This window comes from Arachis hypogaea, chromosome 19 (genome assembly GCF_003086295.3).
Source record: "Arachis hypogaea cultivar Tifrunner chromosome 19, arahy.Tifrunner.gnm2.J5K5, whole genome shotgun sequence".
Classification (NCBI taxonomy): Eukaryota; Viridiplantae; Streptophyta; class Magnoliopsida; order Fabales; family Fabaceae; genus Arachis; species Arachis hypogaea.
This window is the reverse complement of record NC_092054.1, coordinates 132,298,123-132,319,385: the sequence shown is the minus strand read 5'-3', so window position 1 is coordinate 132,319,385 and position 21,263 is coordinate 132,298,123. Positions and strand designations below refer to the sequence as shown.

At 35.0% G+C, this 21,263-nt stretch overlaps 1 protein-coding gene across 1 annotated transcript; it reads right to left on the bottom strand.

Moving 5' to 3' along the window:
• Window positions 1–16,589: 16,589 nt before the first annotated feature.
• Window positions 16,590–20,072, bottom strand: LOC112778770 (zinc finger BED domain-containing protein RICESLEEPER 2-like). The gene is made up of 6 exons (XM_025823056.1): window positions 19,780–20,072; window positions 19,519–19,606; window positions 18,347–19,371; window positions 18,142–18,148; window positions 17,692–17,845; window positions 16,590–16,855 (listed from the first exon to the last, which is right to left on the bottom strand). The coding sequence occupies exons 1-6, from the start codon at window positions 20,070–20,072 to the stop codon at window positions 16,590–16,592; spliced, it is 1,833 nt and encodes a 610-aa protein (XP_025678841.1).
• Between the last annotated feature and the right edge of the window lie 1,191 nt (window positions 20,073–21,263).

Here is a 21,263-nt window from a genome sequence, read left to right as displayed (position 1 = left end):
GGTTATCAATTTTAAAGGGGTTTGTTACTTGTGACAACCAAAACGTTTGTAAGAAAGAACTTTTGTTGGTTTAAAAGCTATACTTGCAATGAGAATTTATTCTGGATTCTAGATCACACAAAAGTTCTCTCTTCAGTCTCCCTATTCTCCTTATTCCCCCTATTTTTATATGATTATGGCGAATTGAGCTGTTGTTTTATAATGTTGGTGCGGGTTTTTATATTGTTCTGTGAATTTATATTGTTGGATAGTGAATAGGCTCTATGAATTGAGTGATGTTTTTATAGTGTTAGTGCTATTCTATATTGTTACTTCCCTCTTCTCTGCCCGTATTCTGCCTTCTTGTTATCAAGTATGTTTTTTAACTGATTCAGTTGATTCTTGATTTTTGTTGATTATATTTTATTGATTATAATTTATTAATTCTTGGCAGATTATTCAAATTTTTGTTTTACAGTGTAATATATGTAGGTATAGTGGTGGATTGATATTTTTTATTATTGGTGTTTAGGGTTGATTTTTTTGTTGTGCTATATTGTTGCTGTGAATTTATTTTCTTTTATAGGGGATAAATTATGTGAAAGAGCTGTTGTTTTGATATTGTGGCTGTGAATTTATATTGTTGTTCTATATTGAGACTTGATTGTTATTAAAATACTAATGAAGATATATATTTTAAATTTTAATTTTAAGATTTTACTATTTTTTATTTATGTGGAACCGAGTAATCAATTCAATTAATGACCTAGTAACCCAATAGCTGACCAGTTCGCTCACTGGTTCGATTCTGACAACTATAATATAAACTATATAAGTATATAGTTTAACTTTTAGTTAGTCTAATATTAGCTAATTTTTATCATAAAATTACTTTTTAACTTTTATTTTTTAGGAATTTCTAATATTAGCCCATCTTGCTTACCACTCTATAGTCCTTGTTGTAATGACATCCAACCTCTTTTTTAGTTTAGGTAAGATTGTACCCTCATATCTTTTGATTTTTTTCTTCTCAGCAAACCTAAACATCTAATAGCACCGAATCCATTCAAATATTGTCATAATTAGTTTGTCTTTTGCTTTTAAAATTCTCCCATCAAAAGCTTTGACTACGTTGTTCATCAACATGTCACTCTATGCAAAGAAGTGAAATGACTCTTGCATAAAATTTTGGATCCAAGACTGCCAACTTATCATAGCATTCTCTATTAATGTACATCAATTGGTTCATCTTCTTCTCCTATTCCTCTATATACGTAGCTTTTGCAATTGATAGAATCTGATCTCTTGAAACTATCCCACCTCAATATGCCTTCTTGCAGTTGGCATACAAATACCTCAAGCATAATGCATGCTCCAGAGCTAGAATAATCTCCTAAAAACCTGCATCAAACCATGCAATATTTGGAAGACATTACATCACAGACCACATAACATAAATATAAACCAATGACTACAAGTAAAGATAGCTCAATTTTTGTTGATCGGACATGAATACCAATTTTCTTCTACTAACGTGACCAATGTCATCCAATAGCAAATCAATAAACTAACTTCAGTTGTGTTTGGTCTCGGCCTCAACTGCAGCAACAATAATTAAAAAGTAGTAGTCGTTCAGATCTCTCCCAACAGCAACCAGAAGTTGTTGACCATGATCAACCTTCAAGTGGCAACCATCTATCCCTATAATAGGCCTGCAACCAGCCAAGAAATGTTGCTTCATAGCATCTAGGCACATGTACTCATAAACTTTGGTTGGTGAGTGATGAGCGGATAATTTATACGCTTTTTGGCATTGTTTTTACATAGTTTTTAGTATGATTTGATCAGTTTTTAATATATTTTTATTAGTTTTTAAATAAAAAATCACATTTCTGGACTTTACTATGAGCTTGTGTATTTTTCTGTGATTTCAGGTATTTTCTGGCTGAAATTGAGGGACTTGAGCAAAAATCAGATTCAGAGGTTGAAGAAGGACTGCAGATGCTATTGGATTCTGACCTCCCTGCACTCAAAGTGGATTTTTTTCTGGAGCTACAGGAGTCCAAATGGTGCGCTCTCAATTGCGTTGGAAAGTAGACATCCAGGGCTTTCCAACAATATATAATAGTCCATACTTTGCCCGAGTTTAGACGACGTAAATTGGCATTCAACGCCAGCTCTCTGCCCTATTCTGGAGTTAAACGCCAGAAACAGGTTACAAACTGGCGTTTAACTCCAAGGAAGACCTCTACACATGAAAGCTTCAATGCTCAGCCCAAGCACACACCAAGTGGGTCCGGAAGTGGATTTCTGCATTATTTACTCATTTCTGTAACCCTAGTAACTAGTTTAGTATAAATAGAACTTTTTACTATTGTATTTATATCTTTTGTTCAACTTTTACGTTCTAAGACCTCCATGGGAGGCTGGCCACTCGGCCATGTCTACCCTATTATCACTTATGTATTTTCAACGGTAGAGTTTCTACACACCATAGATTAAGGTGTGGAGCTCTGTTGTTCCTCATGAATTCATGCAAAGTACTATTGTTTTTCTATTCAATTCAAGCCTATTTCTTCTCTAAGATATTCATTCGCACACAAGAACATGATGAATGTGATGATTATGTGACGCTCATCATCATTCTCATTTATGAACGCGTGCCTGACAAACACTTCCGTTCTACATGTAAACAAGCTTGAATGTGTATCTCTTAGCCTTCTGATCTACGATCAGAGTCTTCCTGGTATAGGCTAAAATTATTGGCGGCCATTCTTGAGATCCAGAAAGTCTATACCTTGTCTGTGGTATTTCGAGTAGGATCTGAGAAGGGATGGCTATGATGAGCTTCAAACTCGCGAGTGCTGGGCGTAGTGACAGACACAAAAGGATTACTGAATCCTATTCCAGTATGATCGAGAACCGACAGATGATTAGCCGTGTGGTGACAGCGCATTTTGGACCATTTTCACTGAGAGGACGGGAAGTAGTCATTGACAACGGTGATGTCCTACATAAAGCTTGCCATGGAAATGAGTAGGAAGGATTGGATGAAAGCAGTAGGAAAGCGGAGATTCAGAAGGAACAAAGCAACTCCATACGCTTATCTGAAATTCTCACCAATAAATTACATAAGTATCTCTATCTTTATTTTATGTTTTATTTATCTTTTAATTATCAAAACTCTATAACCATTTGAATCCGCCTGACTGAGATTTACAAGGTGACCATAGCTTGCTTCAAGCCGGCAATCTCCGTGGGATCGACCTTTACTCACGTAAGGTTTATTACTTGGACGACTCAGTGTACTTGCTGGTTAGTTGTGTGAAGTTGTGACAAACAATTGAGATTACGATTGTGCGTACCAAGTTGTTGGCGCCATTGAGATCACAATTTCGTGCACCAAGTTTTTGGCGCCGTTGCCGGGGATTGTTCGAGTTTGGACAACTGACGGTTCATCTTGTTGCTCAGATTAGGTAATTTTATTTTAATTTTAAGCTTTTTATTTCTTATTTTCAAAAGATACAAAAAAAAAATTTCTTCTTTTTCGTTTTTCCCAAAATAATTTTTGAAAAATACCAAAAAAATTAATAAAATCATAAAAACCAAAAATATTGTGTTTCTTGTTTGAGTCTTGTGTCAAATTTTAAGTTTGGTGTCAATTGCATCTTTTTAATTTTTCTTAAAATTTTCGAAAACTCATGCATTTGTTCTTCATGATCTTCAAGTTGTTCTTGATGAATTTCTTTGTTTGATCTTTAAATTTTTCTTGTTTGGTGTCTTTTCTTGTTTTTCATATGCATTTTCAATTTGTTAGTGTCTAAAGTTTGAAAATTTCTATGTTTGGTGTCTTACATGTTTTTCTTTTCTTAAAAATTTTCAAAAATAAGTTCTTGGTGTTCATCTTGACATTCAAAGTGTTCTTGGTGTTCATCTTGACATTCAAAGTGTTCTTGCATGCATCATGTGTTTTGATTCATAATTTTCATGTTTTGAATCTTTTGGTTGTTTTTCTCATTCTTCATTAAAAATTCAAAAATCAAAAAAATATCTTTCCCTTATTCTCTCATAAATTTTCGAAAATTTGGTTTGATTTAGTCAAAAAGTTTTTAAATTTAATTGTTTCTTATGAGTCAAATCAAATTTTCAATTTAAAAATTCTATCTTTGTCAAATCTTTTTCAAAAATCAAATCTTTTTCATTTTTTCTTTCATAATTTCGAAATTTTCAAAATTTATTTTCAAAGTCTTTTTCTTATTTCTATTTCATATTTTCGAAATTAATGCTAACAATTAATGTGATTGAATAAAAAATTTTAAGTTTGTTACTTGCCTAGTAAGAAAGGTTCAATCTTTAAATTTTAAAATCATATCTTTTTGTTTCTTGTTAGTCAAGTAATCAACTTTAATTTTTAAAATCAAATCTTTTTAAATTTCTTTTTCAAATATTCTTCAAAATAAATTTCAATCACATCTTTTTCAAAATCACTTTCAAAATCTTTTCTAACCTCTTATCTTTTCAAAATTGATTTTCAAATCTTTTTCAATTAATTACTTAACTTTTTGTTATTTACCATTTCAATCATATTTTTTTTCAAAACTACCTAACTAATTCTCTCTCTAATTTTCAAAAATCACCTTCCTCTTTTTTCAAAATTCCTTTTTAATTAACTAATTATTTTAAATTTTAATTTAATTTAACTTCATTTTTCTTTTTAAAATTTTCAAATTCCAACCAAAATTCAAAATAAAAACAAAAATATTTTTCTTTTCTTTTCAATTATTTTTGAAAATTCTTCTCTCTCATCTCCTTCTAATTATTTATTTATCTACTAACACTTCTCTTCTTCTTAAAAATTCGAACCCTCTCCCTCTTTCTGAGTTCGAATTCTTTTTCTTTTCTTCTACTCACATAAAGAAACCTCTCTACTGTGGCAAAGAGGATCCCTATTATTTTCTGTTCTCTTCTTTTTTATATGAGCAGGAACAAGGATAAGAACATTCTTATTGAAGCTGATCCTGAACCTGGAAGGACTCTGAAGAGGAAGCTAAGGGAAGCTAAAGCACAACTCTCTGGAGAAAATCTGACAGAAATTTTTGAAAAAGAAAGAGACATGACCGAACCCAGCAACAATGCAAGGAAGATGCTTGGTGACTTTACTGCACCAAATTCCAACTTACATGGAGGAAGCATCTCAATCCCTGCCATTAGAGCAAACAATTTTGAGCTAAAGCCTCAATTAGTTTCTCTGATGCAATAGAATTGCAAGTTTCATGGACTTCCATCAGAAGATCCTTTTCAGTTCTTAACTGAATTCTTGCAGATCTGTGATACTGTAAGACCAATAGGGTTGACTCCGAGGTCTATAGGCTTATGCTTTTCCTGTTTGCTGTAAGAGACAGAGCTAGAATATGGTTGGACTCTCAACCTAAAGATAGCCTGAACTCTTGGGATAAGCTGGTCACGGCTTTCTTAGCCAAGTTCTTTCCTCCTCAAAAGCTTAGCAAGCTTAGAGTGGATGTTCAAACCTTCAAACAAAAAGAAGGTGAATCCCTCTATGAAGATTGGGAGAGATACAAGCAACTGACCAAAAAGTGTCTTTTTGACATGCTTTCAGAATGGACCATCCTGGATATATTCTATGATGGTCTATCTGAATTATCAAAGATGTCATTGGACCATTCTGCAGGTGGATCCATTCACCTAAAGAAAATACCTGCAGAAGCTCAAGAACTCATTGACATGGTTGCAAATAACCAGTTCATGTACACTTCTGAAAGGAATCCTGTGAGTAAAGGGACGCCTCAGAGGAAGGGAGTTCTTAAAATTGATACTCTGAATGCCATATTGGCTCAGAATAAAATATTGACTCAGCAAGTCAATATGATTTCTCAGAGTCTGAATGGATTGCAAGCTGCTTCCAACAGTACTCAAGAGGCATTTTCTGAAGAAGAAGCTTATGATCTTGAGAACCTTGCAATAGCAGAGGTGAATTACATGGGGGAACCCTATGGAAATACCTATAATCTCTCATGGAGAAATCATCCAAATTTCTCATGGAAGGATCAACAAAAGCCTCAAATAGGCTTTAATAATGGTGGAAGAAATAGGTTTAGTAATAGCAAGCCTTTTCCATCATCCACTCAGCAACAGACAGATATTTCTGAGCAGAATCCATCTAGCTTAGCAAATATAGTCTCTGATCTATCTAAGGGCACTCTAAGTTTTATGAATGAAACAAGGTCCTCCATTAGAAATTTGGAGGCACAAGTGGGCCAGCTGAGTAAAAGAGTCACTGAAACTCCTTCTAGTACTCTCCCAAGCAATACAGAAGAGAATCCAAAAAGAGAGTTCAAGGCCATTACCTTCCTTGGTGTGGCCGAACCCAGAGAGGAGGAGGAGGACGTGAATCCTAGTGAGGAAGACCTCCTGGGACGCTCAGTGACCAATAAGGAGTTTTTCTTTGAGGAACCAAAGGAATCTGAGGCTCATACAGAGACCATTGAGATTCCATTCAACTTGCTTCTGCCCTTCATGAGCTCTGATGAGTATTCTTCCTCTGAAGAGGATGAAGACATTACTGAAGAGCAATTTGCTAAGTGCCTTGGTGCAATCATGAAGCTGAATGCCAAATTATTTGGTAATGAGACTTGGGATGATGAACCTCCATTGCTCATCAAGGAACTAAATGCCTTGGTTCAGTAAACTCTACCTCAAAAGAAATAGGATCCTGGTAAATTCTTAATTCCCTGTAATATAGGCACCATGACTTTTGAGAAGGCTCTGTGTGACATGGGGTCAGGCATAAACTTAATGCCACTCTCTGTAATGGAGAAACTAGGAATCTTTGAGATACAGGCTGCCAATTTCTCATTAAAGATGGCAGACAAATCCATGAAAATAGCTTATGGACAAGTAGAGGACATGTTAGTAAAGGTTGAAGGCCTTTACATCCCTGCTGATTTCATAATCCTAGACACTGGGAAGGATGAGGATGAATCCATCATCCTTGGAAGACCCTTCCTAGCCACAGCAAAAGCTGTGATTGATGTGGACAGAGGAGAGTTGGTCCTTCAACTGAATAAGGACTACCTTGTATTTAAAACTTAAGGTTCTCCTTTTGTAACCATGGAGAGGAAGCATGAAAAGCTTCTCTCACTGCAGAGTCAACCAAAGCCCCACAGTCAAACTCTAAGTTTGGTGTTGGAAGGCCACAACCAAACTCTAAGTTTGGTGTTGATCCCCCACATTCAAACTCTAAGTTTGGTGTTGGGAGGTCCCAATAATGCTCTGAACATCTGTGAGGCTCCATAAGAGCTCACTGTCAAGCTATTGACATTAAAGAAGCGCTTGTTGGGAGGCAACCCAATGTTATTTAATTATATCTATTTATTTTCCATTGTTATTTTATGTTTTCTTTAGGTTGATGATCATGTGAAGTCACAAAAACTACTGGAAAATCAAAAACAGAATGAAAAACAGCATTAAAAATAGCACACCTTGGAGGAAGAGCATTCTGGCGTTTAAACGCCAGAAACAAGCATCTGTCTAGCGTTTAACGCCAGAAACAAGCACCAAGCTGGCGTTTAACGCCAGAAACAAGCATCAACCTGGCGTTAAACGCCAGAAACAGGCTACATTTGGGCATTTAAAGCCAAAAACAGGCAGCAGTCTGGCGTTAAACACCGGTATTGCATACAAAGGGCGTTTTGCACGCCTAATTGGAGCAGGGATGCTAAGTCCTTGACCCCTCAGGATCTGTGGACCCCACAGGATCCCCACCTTTTCTTCTCTCCTCTTCACACCTTTTCATAACTCTCTTCCACAAATACCCTTCACCAATCACCTCAATCACTCTTCCCCATCACCTCTTCACCACTCACATCCATCCTCTCTTCCCCAAAAACCCCACCTACCTCCAAAATTCAAACTCTTTTCCCTCTCAAACCCAAACCTAATGGCTGAACCCTAAACCTTCCCTCACTCCTATATAAACCCCTCTTTCCTTCTTCATTTTCACACAACACAACCCTTTCTTCTTCCCCTTAGCCGAATACACACCTCTCTCCCTCTCCTCTATTTTTCTTCTTCTTCTTCTCCTTCTTTCTTTATTCTTTTGCTCGGGGACGAGTAAACATTTTAAGTTTGGTGTGGTAAAAGCATAGCTTTTTATTTTTCCATAACTATTAATGGCACCTAAGGCCAGAGAAACCTCAAGAAAGAGGAAAGGGAAGGCAATTGCTTCCACCTCTGAGTCATGGGAGATGGAGAGATTCATCTCAAAGGTCCATCAAGACCACTTCTATGAAGTTGTGGCCAAGAAGAAAGTGATCCCTGAGGTTCCTTTCAAGCTCAAAAAGAATGAGTATCCAGAGATCCGACATGAGATCCGAAGAAGAGGTTGGGAAGTTCTCACCAACCCCATTCAACAAGTCGGGATCTTAATGGTTCAAGAGTTCTATGCAAACGCATGGATCACTAGGAACCATGATCAAAGTGTGAACCCAAATCCAAAGAATTGGCTTACAATGGTTCGGAGGAATTACTTAGATTTCAGTCCGAAAAATGTAAGGTTGGTGTTCAACTTGCCAATGATGCAAGAAAACGCACGCTCCTACACTAGAAGGGTCAACTTTGATCAAAGATTGGACCAAGTCCTCATGGACATATGTGTGGAAGGAGCTCAATGGAAAGTTGACTCAAGAGGCAAGCCGGTTCAATTGAGAAGACTGGACCTTAAGCCTGTAACTAGAGGATGGTTGGAGTTTATTCAACGCTCAATCATTTCTACTAGCAACCGGTCTGAAGTTACTATAGACTGGGCCATCATGATCCATAGTATCATGATTGGGGAGGAAGTGGAAGTTCATGAGATTATACCTCAAGAACTCTGTAAGGTGGCTGATAAGTCTTCCACTTTGGCAAGGCTAGCCTTTCCTCACCTCATTTGTCACCTCTGCAATTCGGCTGGAATTGACATAGAGGGAGACATCCTCATTGATGAGGATAAGCCCATCACTAAGAAAAGGATGGAGCAAACAAGAGATCATGGACCTCAACAAGAGCATGAGGAAATTCCTCACCATGAAATTCCTGAGATGCCTCAAGGGATACACTTCCATCCACAAAACTATTGGGAGCAAATCAACACTTCTCTAGGAGAATTAAGCTCCAACATGGGACAACTAAGGATGGAACACCAAGAGCACTCCATCTTCCTCCATGAGATTAGAGAAGATCAAAGAGCTATGAGGGAGGGGCAACAAAGACAAGGAAGAGACATAGAGGAGCTCAAGAGCACCATTGGTTCTTCAAGAAGAGGAAGACGCCACCCTCACTAAGGTGGACCCGTTCCTTACTCTCCTTGTTCTTATTTTCCTGTTTTCGGTTTTTGAGCCTTATGTTTTATTTATGTTTGTGTCTTTACTATATGATCATTAGTGTTTAAATGTCTATGTCTTAAAGCTATGAATGTCCTATGAATCCATCACCTCTCTTAAATGAAAACTGTTTTAATTATAAAAGAACAAGAAGTACATGGTTTCGAATTCATCCTTGAAACTAGTTTAATTATTTTGATGTGGTGACAATACTTTTTGTTTTCTGAATGAATGCTTGAATAGTGCATATGTCTTTTGATATTGTGGTTTATGAATGTTAAATATGTTGGCTTTTGAAAGAATGATGAAAAAGGAAAAATGTTATTGATAATATGAAAAATCATAAAATTGATTCTTAAAGCAAGAAAAAGCAGTGAATACAAAAGCTTGTGAAAAAAAAGAAAAAAGAAAAGAAAAATGGCAAAAAAAAGAAAGAAAAAGAAAAAGCAAGCAGAAAAAGCCAAAAGCTCTTTAAACCAAAAGGCAAGAGCAACAAGCCAATAGCCCTTAAAACCAAAAGGCAAGGGTAATAAAAAGGATCCAAGGCTTTGAGCATCAGTGGATAGGAGGGTCTAAAGGAAAAAATCCTGGTCTAAGTGGTTAAACCAAGCTGTCCCTAACCATGTGCTTGTGGCGTGAAGGTGTCAAGTGAAAACTTGAGACTGAGCGGTTAAAGTCAAGGTCCAAAGCAAAAAAAAGAGTGTGCTTAAGAACCCTGGACACCTCTAATTGGGGACTTTAGCAAAGATGAGTCACAATCTGAAAAGGTTCACCCAGTTATGTGTCTGTGGCATTTATGTATCCGGTGGTAATACTGGAAAACAAAGTGCTTAGGGCCACGACCAAGACTCATAAAGTAGCTGGGTTCAAGAATCAATATACTGAACTAGGAGAATCAATAACACTATCTAAATTCTAAGTTCCTATAGATGCCAATCATTTTGAATTTCAATGGATAAAGTTAGATGCCAAAACTATTCAAGAGGCAAAAAGCTACTAGTCCCGCTCATCTTATTGGAGCTAAGTTTCATTGAAATTTTGGAATTTATAGTATATTCTCTTCTTTTTATTCTGTTTGATTTTTAGTTGCTTGGAGACAAGCAACAATTTAAGTTTGGTGTTGTGATGAGCGGATAATTTATACGCTTTTTGGCATTATTTTTACATAGTTTTTAGTATGATTTGATCAGTTTTTAATATATTTTTATTAGTTTTTAAATAAAAATCACATTTCTGGACTTTACTATGAGTTTATGTATTTTTCTGTGATTTCAAATATTTTCTTGCTGAAATTGAGGGACTTGAGCAAAAATCAGATTCAGAAGTTGAAGAAGGACTGCAGATGCTGTTGGATTCTGATCTCCTTGCACTCAAAGTGGATTTTTTCTGGAGCTACAGGAGTCCAAATGGCACACTCTCAATTGCGTTGGAAAGTAGACATCCAGGGCTTTCCAGCAATATATAATAGTCCATACTTTGCCCGAGTTTAGATGACACAAACTGGCGTTCAACGCCAGCTCTCTGCCCTATTTTGGAGTTAAACGCCAGAAACAGGTTGCAAAGCAGAGTTAAGCGCCAGAAACAGGTTACAAACTGGCGTTTAACTCCAAGGAAGACCTCTACACATGAAAGCTTCAATGCTCAGCCCAAGCACACACCAAGTGGGCCCGGAAGTGAATTTCTGCATCATTTACTCATTTTTGTAACCCTAGTAACTAGTTTAGTATAAATAGAACTTTTTACTATTGTATTTATATCTTTTGTTCAACTTTTACGTTCTGAGACCTCCATGGGAGGCTGGCCACTCGGCCATGTCTACCCTATTATCACTTATGTATTTTCAACGGTAGAGTTTCTACACACCATAGATTAAGGTGTGGAGCTCTGTTGTTCCTCATGAATTCATGCAAAGTACTATTGTTTTTCTATTCAATTCAAGCCTATTTCTTCTCTAAGATATTCATTCGCACACAAGAACATGATGAATGTGATGATTATGTGACGCTCATCATCATTCTCATTTATGAACGCGTGCCTGACAAACACTTCCGTTCTACATGTAAAAAAGCTTGAATGTGTATCTCTTAGCCTTCTGATCTACGATCAAAGTCCTCGTGGTATAGGCTAGAATTATTGGCGGCCATTCTTGAGATCCAGAAAGTCTATACCTTGTCTGTGGTATTCTGAGTAGGATCTGAGAAGGGATGGCTGTGATGAGCTTCAAACTCGCGAGTGCTGGGCGTAGTGACAGATGCAAAAGGATTACTGAATCCTATTCCAGTATGATCGAGAACCGACAGATGATTAGCCGTGTGGTGACAGCGCATTTTGGACCATTTTCACTGAGAGGACGGGAAGTAGTCATTGACAACGGTGATGCCCTACATAAAGCTTGCCATGGAAATGAGTAGGAAGGATTGGATGAAAGCAGTAGGAAAGCGGAGATTCAGAAGGAACAAAGCAACTCCATACGCTTATCTGAAATTCTCACCAATAAATTACATAAGTATCTCTATCTTTATTTTATGTTTTATTTATCTTTTAATTATCAAAACTCTATAACCATTTGAATCCGCCTGACTGAGATTTACAAGGTGACCATAGCTTGCTTCAAGCCGACAATCTCCTTGGGATCGACCCTTACTCACGTAAGGTTTATTACTTGGACGACCCAGTGCACTTGCTGGTTAATTGTGCGAAGTTGTGACAAAGAATTGAGATTACGATTGTGCGTACCAAGTTGTTGGCGTCATTAAGATCACAATTTCGTGCACCAGTGAGTAATTGAAGGTCTATCAACCACAATCTGAGTACTATTTTCATGATCTATGCACAATAATCTCTCAGCTTAGTATATTGCAGAATGACCCTGCCATGTATTTCTTCCCTTGTCTTCCTCCTCGTCCAATAAGCTTTTGTAACTGAAATATTAGCCTTGTATTTGTCTTGAATGATTTCAATAATTATTGCAATCTTTATCTAATCATCTCCTCTCCCCTACTAATGTTGGTAACAATCTTTTTTGAGACACAACTGCTTGATGCAAGCCTAGCATTATAGTTCCTTCCACAAGTGTGCTTCTCCTAGCCTAAAGTAGTCAAAATTACCAACTTTTGATGCAAATATCATCTACTTACACTTTCCTTTCTTCCCTCTACAAATCACCATACACCTCACTTTATCATTCTTCACATGCCTAATATCCTTTTCATTCAAAAATGCATGCTCTTTAATAACATCCTTCAATTGAGCAAGTGACTTGAACTCTAACCCCACTTGAAAGTCATAGTCCTTGCTCATCTCAACCTTATTATATTTAAGGTACCTTCTCTTTTAATCATATCATCAAAATTTTTCTTGTAGCTATCAATATCCTCAATATCTTAACCCTAAAAAATTTCTCCAACATCTATATCATCACCAACAGCAACACCGTGACCAGTAGGATCATGACCAACAACTCCAATACCACTGGCTTGTCCGTTATCATCTTGATTTAACGAGCTATTGAACTCCTTAAAAGTATTTAAAGCTCTATCATCATTGCCATCTTCAACCTTAAAACCAAAATGATTTTCATGATCTTCATCATTAGCACTATCATCAAATCTATCCTCCTTACTAGATGGCTTTAATTCATCTTCAACCTCTACTTCTATTAGACCACTACCACTATACTCAGCTTTAGTAGGTACATAATCCTCATCATTTGAAGTTATCTCAATACCATTATCTTATCTACATCCATTAACAATATAAACTGAACAGTGCTTAACGATTTGTGACACTAATAACCTACCCATTCTCATAGCATCTCCATCACTCATCAATTCTCTAAGACCAGAGTTTAATTGATAGTTTGGTTTACAGTACCATATCTTGGCATAACCCTTGTACCTTAACCTCTTTAATTCATTAAGTATTCCTTACAAACTCCATTCATCAAGCTCAAAGTGCAAGTCTTCCAACATTCTCCCTCCTAAATACTCTAAATTGTGCTATGTATCATGAAAATTTTCACCGTGATGTAGGTCTATGGGGAAATCAGAATCCCATCATGACACCAAAAAAAGGAAAAAAAACCAAATAAAACCAAATAAATACCTTTTCAAAGCTAAAAAAATCCCATCCTTAGAGATATTTTTAGTAACAGATTCATCCTATCACTACAATAACAATAAGCAGAAGATAGCATAGTATGTACCTTCGAGCAGTAGTGACTAGGTGCTTCCGATAGCACGGTGCCTTTGACGTACAATAGAGAATGAGCTTTCACGAGTTGAGTGGCGAGGTGATCGACAGAGCTCAGTGGAAACCCCAGCAGAACTCAACAAAAACGTAAGGGTTTGGGAAAGGGACAAGGGTGCTTTTGAAATTTAGAAAATATTGAAGTGTTTTCGATTAAGTCTCGTACACTAACTTCAGAATATTTGTTTTTAAACAAAATATTTTATTATTTCATACGTTTTTATCACAGTAGGATTTAATTAAAAAAAATATATATGACATAGAAATTCAATTGAAAAAAATATAAGAATCTAATTAAAAATTTGATAAAATTATAAAGATTGATAGAGTACTTAAACTTTAATTTCAAAAGCCTCTTAAGTTGAGTCTTGTATCGTCCAGGAAGGCTTGTCAAAGAGTCATTATATTGTTGTGAGATGAGAGGACAGGAACGAGCACCGGAGGATAGAACGGTGGACGTTCTTCTCTTATGCACCTACTTGAGTACATGTGTGTCGTGGACCCGGCCGCACAGGTTTTTAGATGTGGCTCCATGTGAATCCGTCGGTTGAAATGCCAAAACGGTCACCAAAAAAACAGTCTAATATTGATAACAATGCTTTTAATAGAAAATTTATTTTCTCTTGAACAATATTTTAAGTTTTTAACTCACATTAACAATACTTTAACAAATACATGAGTCCTAATATAGATTATTGATATATGATTTTATCAATAAACCTAACTTCAAATTCTTTTAATCACTTGCTTAACAACATTTTTTCATTTTTGCCCGTAAAAGAAGATGCAACATCATATCAATGACCCTTCATAGCCATTAACCCTTGGACCTGAAAACACATTTTTCAGAAACAAAAAATTTATCTTCATGGATAAGAGCAACAACTACGTCAACGAACCTTCTTTCAATTTCTGCAACAACAAATATAGTACAACAATATAATAGATTATGCAGTTGAAAACATTTTTCTCTGAGGGGCACAGTGTGTTTTGATCCAGTGTGGTCTAATCAAGGGTTAAGATTTTCTATAGTTGTATGAGTATGTCATGGGTGTTATAGGCATTGTAAAGGACCTATGAAGTATAAAGACTTTTTGATTTGTCGTGTTCTCGTGTTTTTTGTGTTTAATCGTGTCTTGATAATAAATAAAAAAAAAATTTTAGACATATTTAGACACATTTAAATAAATATCATTATATTGTCAACGTGTCCAATCTTATTCCTAACATGTATTCTTAAAATGAGTTTAAAAATAATATATATTATTAATTATTAAAACAAAATATATTTTAAATATTTTATATAATTAAAAAATTATATTAAAAATAAATTTATAGTTTAATATCAATAAAATATTAAAATATTATTTTAATTTATCTAAAAAATACTTTTTATATATATATATATCCTGTGTCATATCATATTTCGTGTCTGTATCAGTATCTAGGGGTGTTCGCGGTGCGGTTTGGTTCGGTTTTTTGAAGGAAAAGCTATCCGATCCGGTCGTTTAATTAAGCTGCGGTTCGGTTTGGTTCGGTTTTTTTTTTCAAGGTCATCTGAACCAAACCAAACCAATTAAAATCGGTTTAGTTTGGTTCGGTTTGTTCAATTTTTTCAATCAAAAAAAATTCTACCATACTATTATGCAAAGTCATAACATTGAAATCGACAAACTGAAATACACAATAGCTAACAAAGTCTTGATCTAATAAAATATAACGACAACAGAATTCAAATACGATAATTAAAGAAGTTTAATAGTTCAACAGTCAACAAAACTAAAAATAAAAATAAATTGTCATTAAACTGATAGCAAAGTTATGGTGTCTTCTCCAACAAAATAGCTAAACTTCATAATGCAAACGAACCTGAAATAAAAAAAACAATTACATAATAAGAACAACAACAACAACAACAACAACAACAACAACAACAACAACAACAATAATAATAATAATATAAGGAAAACAATTCCTACCATAACAACTTAACAAGATGTACTTTAATCTGACTCAACACCAGAATCTTCTTCATTGGGATCACGAGTGGGTGCAACTTCTACAAAATATATAAAACAAGAATCAATCATAACAAATAATATATATTAATAAAAACTAGATTAAAATAAAGAAAATTATAAGTAGAAACTTAACCATACCTAATTCCAACTTCTCCAATTCCTCGATGAGTTCCTCAAGGACAAGTTTTGGAGAGTTTCGGAGCCAATTTTGGGTACAAATTAACGCTTCAGCTGTCATCGGAGTTAGAGAACTCCTATAATTATTCAACACCCTTCCTCCAGTACTAAATGCTGATTCTGAAGCAACTGTGGAAACTGGCATGGCTAAGACGTCTCTTGCAATATGCCCAAGAATTGGAAATTTATTGGAATTCACTTTCCACCAATTTAGAATGTCGAATTGCACGCCACTCTTCTCTAATGCCTCCATAAGATATAACTCCATCTCATTCTTGTTAACAATCTCATTGAATTGCATTTCCTTCTCAAATTCCATAGCAAAAGAAGTTTCATGTGCCTCAAGCTCTTGTGTGCTAATTTCAGGAGGATCTTGCTGAGTAGACCTTTGATAGTTACCACCAAACAGCCTGTAGCTATCAAACACCTTGAAAAGCGTCTCCTTCACTTTTGAAGTTAAGAATTCAGCATCTTCTTTTTCATACAACTTTTCAAAACTCCACTTAATCAGTTGAAGCTTATACCTAGGATCAAGAACAACTGCAATGAAAATCATCATGTTTGTGTTCTTTATATTTCCCCAATACTTATCATACTTGGACTTCATTTTCTCAGCCATGCTTGAAAGTACCGTATCTAAGCTTCCCATCCAATGCTTAAGTGTAGACAATATTTTACAAAAGTCATTAAAGTGTTGAGAAGATGTCACAAACGTTGAACCAGAAACTTTGTTAGTAACCTCATAAAATATTTTTAAAAACTTCACAAAATGCCTTGTATTCTCCTAATCCTCAGACCTAGGAATCCCACCAGCCATCATAGCATATTCAGAATCTCTCTCCCCCAAACGTTTAAATACCTTTTGAAACTTCAAAGCACTTTCATGCATTAAAAAGGTAGAGTTCCACCTGGTAGGAACATCTAAATGGACAGTGCCTTTTTCCATAATTTTAGTTTCCTTAATCATAGTTTTAAACCTCTCAGTACGACCAGGTGATGCACGCACATACCGAACTACATTTCTAATCTTTAAAATTGACTCATGCATTTCTTTCAACCCATCATTCACAACAAGATTTAAAATATGAGCACAACATCAAACATGTAAAAACTCTCCCCTTAATGGATATGAGTTCCAATCCTCCATTCTATTTTTCAAGTAAGAAAGTGCAACATCATTTGAACTAGCATTATCAACAGTGATAGAAAAAATCTGGGATATCCCCCAGCTCAACAAACATCTCTCAACAGTGTGGTCTGATCAAGGGTTAAGATTTTCTGTAGTTGTATGAGTATGTCATGGGTGTTATAGGCATTGTAAAGGACCTATGAAGTATAAAGACTTTTTGATTTGTCATGTTCTCGTGTCTTTTGTGTCTAATTGTGTCTTGATAATAAATAAAAAAAAAATTTTCAGACATATTTAGACACATTTAAATAAATATCATTATATTGTCAACGTGTCCAATCTTATTCCTAACATGTATTCTTAAAATGAGTTTAAAAATAATATATATTATTAATTATTAAAACAAAATATATTTTAAATATTTTATATAATTAAAAAATTATATTAAAAAATTTATAGTTTAATATCAATAAAATATTAAAATATTATTTTAATTTATCTAAAAAATACTTTATATATATATATATATATATATATATATATATATATATATATATATATATATATATATATCATGTGTCGTATTATATTTCGTGTCTGTATCAGTATCTATGCATCATAGTAAAAAAAACCCACTTCAATGAATGCTCCATGCCTCCATCCTTGCTATTAATCGGAAGAAGTTTAGCCTTACCGCCTTAGAATGCAGCAACGTCGTTTTGTGTTCTAACTTCTAAGGACTAATGTGTTGTCTTACTTTTTTTGTCCCTACCACATGTAGGGATGGCAACGGGTCCCCATGGGACGGGGACATGGCCCCCGCCCCCAATTACTGTCCCCGTCCCCGCCCCATCCCCATGACGGGTAACGGGGACCCCGTATCCGCCGGGGACTTGGGTCTCCGCGGATATCTGCGGATTTTTGTAAAAATAAGTAAAAATTGAAAAAAATGAAAAAAAATTAGAGAAAATCAAAGATAATCTTCAATTGTCATTACAAACATAATATCCATAGTCTTTAAAGACTTAAATAGCAATAACAACAAACATAAACATCCAAACATATCCATAAACAACCAAATATTACATAAACAACCAACCATATTCATAAACAACAAAATAAAGTTCATGATATTATAAAAACATAATTCCACCATCTCAATCTTCCTTTCATCCCATAATGGTAGTGATGGTAGATTCCGACTTACTTGAATCCTACATTGACAAGAAAATAATTTAAAGTTAAAATCATATAATAACTCAATAAGTCAATAATATAAAAACATAGTGTATTATATGTAATTTAATAGTTTACTTACGTCAACATCTCCTTCAATGTTATGAATTGTGTAGAACTCAAATCCTATGTTAGTTGTAGTGCCAAGTTCATTCCAAAGCCAATCTTGATTTCACATTAGAGCCTCTAATGTGTCCGGACGCAACCTACTACGATGTGGCGTAACAAATCGACCACCCGTACTAAATGAAGATTCAGAGGCAACGGTAGAGATAGGAATCGCCAAAAAATCTCTAGCAATAGCTTGCAAAGTAGGAAGCTTCGCTCCATTTGACTTCCACCAATTTAAGATATCAAAATCATGTTCAGTTTGTGGTACCGGTCTCTCTTCAAGATAATAATCCAACTCGCTCTTTGTATCAATAAATGCGGATTCCTCACTTACATGTGCAGCAAAATCAGCTTGCCAATCTTCATGACTGAACTTCCTCCCCTTTGAACTTGAAGGAATTGATGGTGGTGGCGGCATATCTAATTGAGCAGCTTGGTCTCTCTCTCTTCCCTTTGTTGCATATTCTAAAACTAAATCTTGCACTACCCTTTTCACTTGACCAATTACAACACATGCTTCCGTCTCACCATATATTTTACGAAAAAAGAAATTCAATAAATACATCTTGTACCTAGGATCCAAAAGAGTCCCAATAGCCATAACTGTATTAATCACACCCCAATACTTTTCAAACTTAGTAATCATACTAGTAGCCATCATTTCAATTATCTCATTTCCACAATTTTTCCACTCCATCAAAGCCAACTTAATCACACAAACCTTAGGAAAATAAAGATTTGATGTAGGATAAGTTGTTCCAGAAAATAATTCAGTCACATCAAAAAATACCCTCAATCTTTGAAAAATCTCATCCGCCATATCCCAATCCTTCTCACTAGGCAAAGATTTATATTGACTCTCACGCAATGACAATCTTTCAAATACATCTCTATACATAATTGCAACTTCAAGCATCAAAAATGTTGAATTCCACCTAGTTTTACAATCAAGACAAAGATTTTTTGTGTAGGGTATTTTAAGTTGCGCACATGTTTCCTTAAATTTTTCTTCTCTTTTAGGTGTTGCAGTCCAATAATGAACACTATCCCTCACCCTTTCAATAGCATGTGAAATAAGTTGTAACCCATCCTTGACAATCAAATTTAATATATGCGCACAACATCACATGTGAAATAATTTACCACCCAAGATAAAGTTTCTATGTGACATTTTAGTCAAAATATTCTCAATCATAACGTCATTGGTACTGCAATTATCAACAGTCAAAGTGGATACCTTCCTATCAAGATTCCAATCCATCAAACAATCCACAAGAACCTCTGAAAGTACCTCAGCCGTGTGGGGAGCCGGCACATATATAAACCTGTAATGATAATTTAGTACAATTATAACCAGCTTTGTAATTATATAAACATTCAGAAGAACCTATAATGATAATATTATTACCTCACAAGATGGCTTTGCAATTTTCAAGAATCATCAATGTAATGAGCTGTAATAGCCATATAACTTTTGTTTTGGTTGCTTGCTATCCACATATCAGTCGTAATTGCAACTCGACTTTTATTACGCTCAAGGACATTCATTGTCTTCAATCTCTCATTGTTGTAGAGCTTCAAGATGTCACTCTTTAAAGTGTTGCGAGTAATCACCTTGAAGAGAGGTTTCAAAGCATTGCAAAATCGTCGAAACCCAATGTGGTCCACAATAGATAGCGGATACTCGTGAAGACAAACCATAATTGATAACTCTTTCCTTGCATTTTCTTGGTCGAAGGTATATGCACCAACCACAACTGTTTTCCCACTAGTTGTTGGAGTTGTCTTCATCATACATTGTCTTATATCTCTAGTAGTGTGGAGCTTGCAGCTCTTGAAGTGATCATGTAAATGCGAAGTGCCTTATTTTGGGTCACCAAGTAGCTTCGATTTGCAATAATTACATTCAGCGTTTAATTTTCCCTTGATTTCTACAATCTTGAAGTGATTCCACACTTCGGAGGTTAACTTCCTCTTTCGAACACCACTTGTAGAGTTTGTCGTTCCTTCATTAGTGGTTGCGGTATCCGTTGGGGGTTCTTGAGGTTGAGATTGAGGAGCCTCTTGCGTAGTTTGAATATTAGTGCCTATAGGTTCTTCCAATGGAGCACTCTTCTCAAGAGTATTACTCAGTGCATCCGAAGAAGACATTCTATAAATAATGAAATATAAATCATGAATCAAAATCACATTAATCTAAAATATAAATCATCAATCAAAATCTCATTAACCTAACTCAAAAATATAAATTATAAATTATAAATTAAAATTCAATTCTCCAAACTATTCAAATAACACTTAGATAGGAATATGATATTAGTTAAAACTGTTTGGTCTAATGAAACAGATCAAAAAATAAAGGAACTAGAAGCAGGATAGTAAATTAGAGTCTAAGTCATTAACCAATTCGGTTATATTTTGTTTCTATCCTTTTTCTAAGCTTTATATATATATATATATATATATATATATATATATATATATATATATATATATATATATATATATATATATATATATATATATAGTGAAACAGATCAAAGAATAAAAGAACTGGAAGCAAGTTAGCAGGATGGTAGAATATATATATAACGAATTTCTTTAATTTAGTATATATATACTAAATTAAAGAATCTCAGCTACTGAAGCTTGAAAAAGAAGAACGTAAGAACACAAGGAATGAACAAGAAAAAATAGTAGAAAAATCAGAATAAACAAAGATAATTTCTTGCAGATTAAGTAATCAATCAAATGAGTATATACAATTTCTTGTATGTAATATTCTTACACTAGTGTATTAAAACATAATTAGACTCATACATCAGGGAGAAAAAAACTAATAAACACAACTACTCTTATATAGTGCTCCAAGTTTATAATAACTGAGCTACTACTGCTGTTAGAACAAATAAACATAAAACAGTTTCTAACGAATTTCTTGGGTTGCTTCTTGATTAGCTTCAGTTTGTTTTCCTTTTCTAT

Coding starts and splice junctions, on each gene's coding strand:
- LOC112778770 (XM_025823056.1), bottom strand. CDS start 20,072: ATGAAGACAACTCCAACAACTAGTGGGAAAACAGTTGTGGTTGGTGCA. Junction 19,372..19,518: donor ATTGGAATCTTGATAGGAAG/GTATCCACTTTG, acceptor TTGATTGTCAAG/GATGGGTTACAACTTATTTC. Junction 16,856..17,691: donor ATGTGGTAGGGACAAAAAAA/GTAAGACAACAC, acceptor ATGGGTTGAAAG/AAATGCATGAGTCAATTTTA.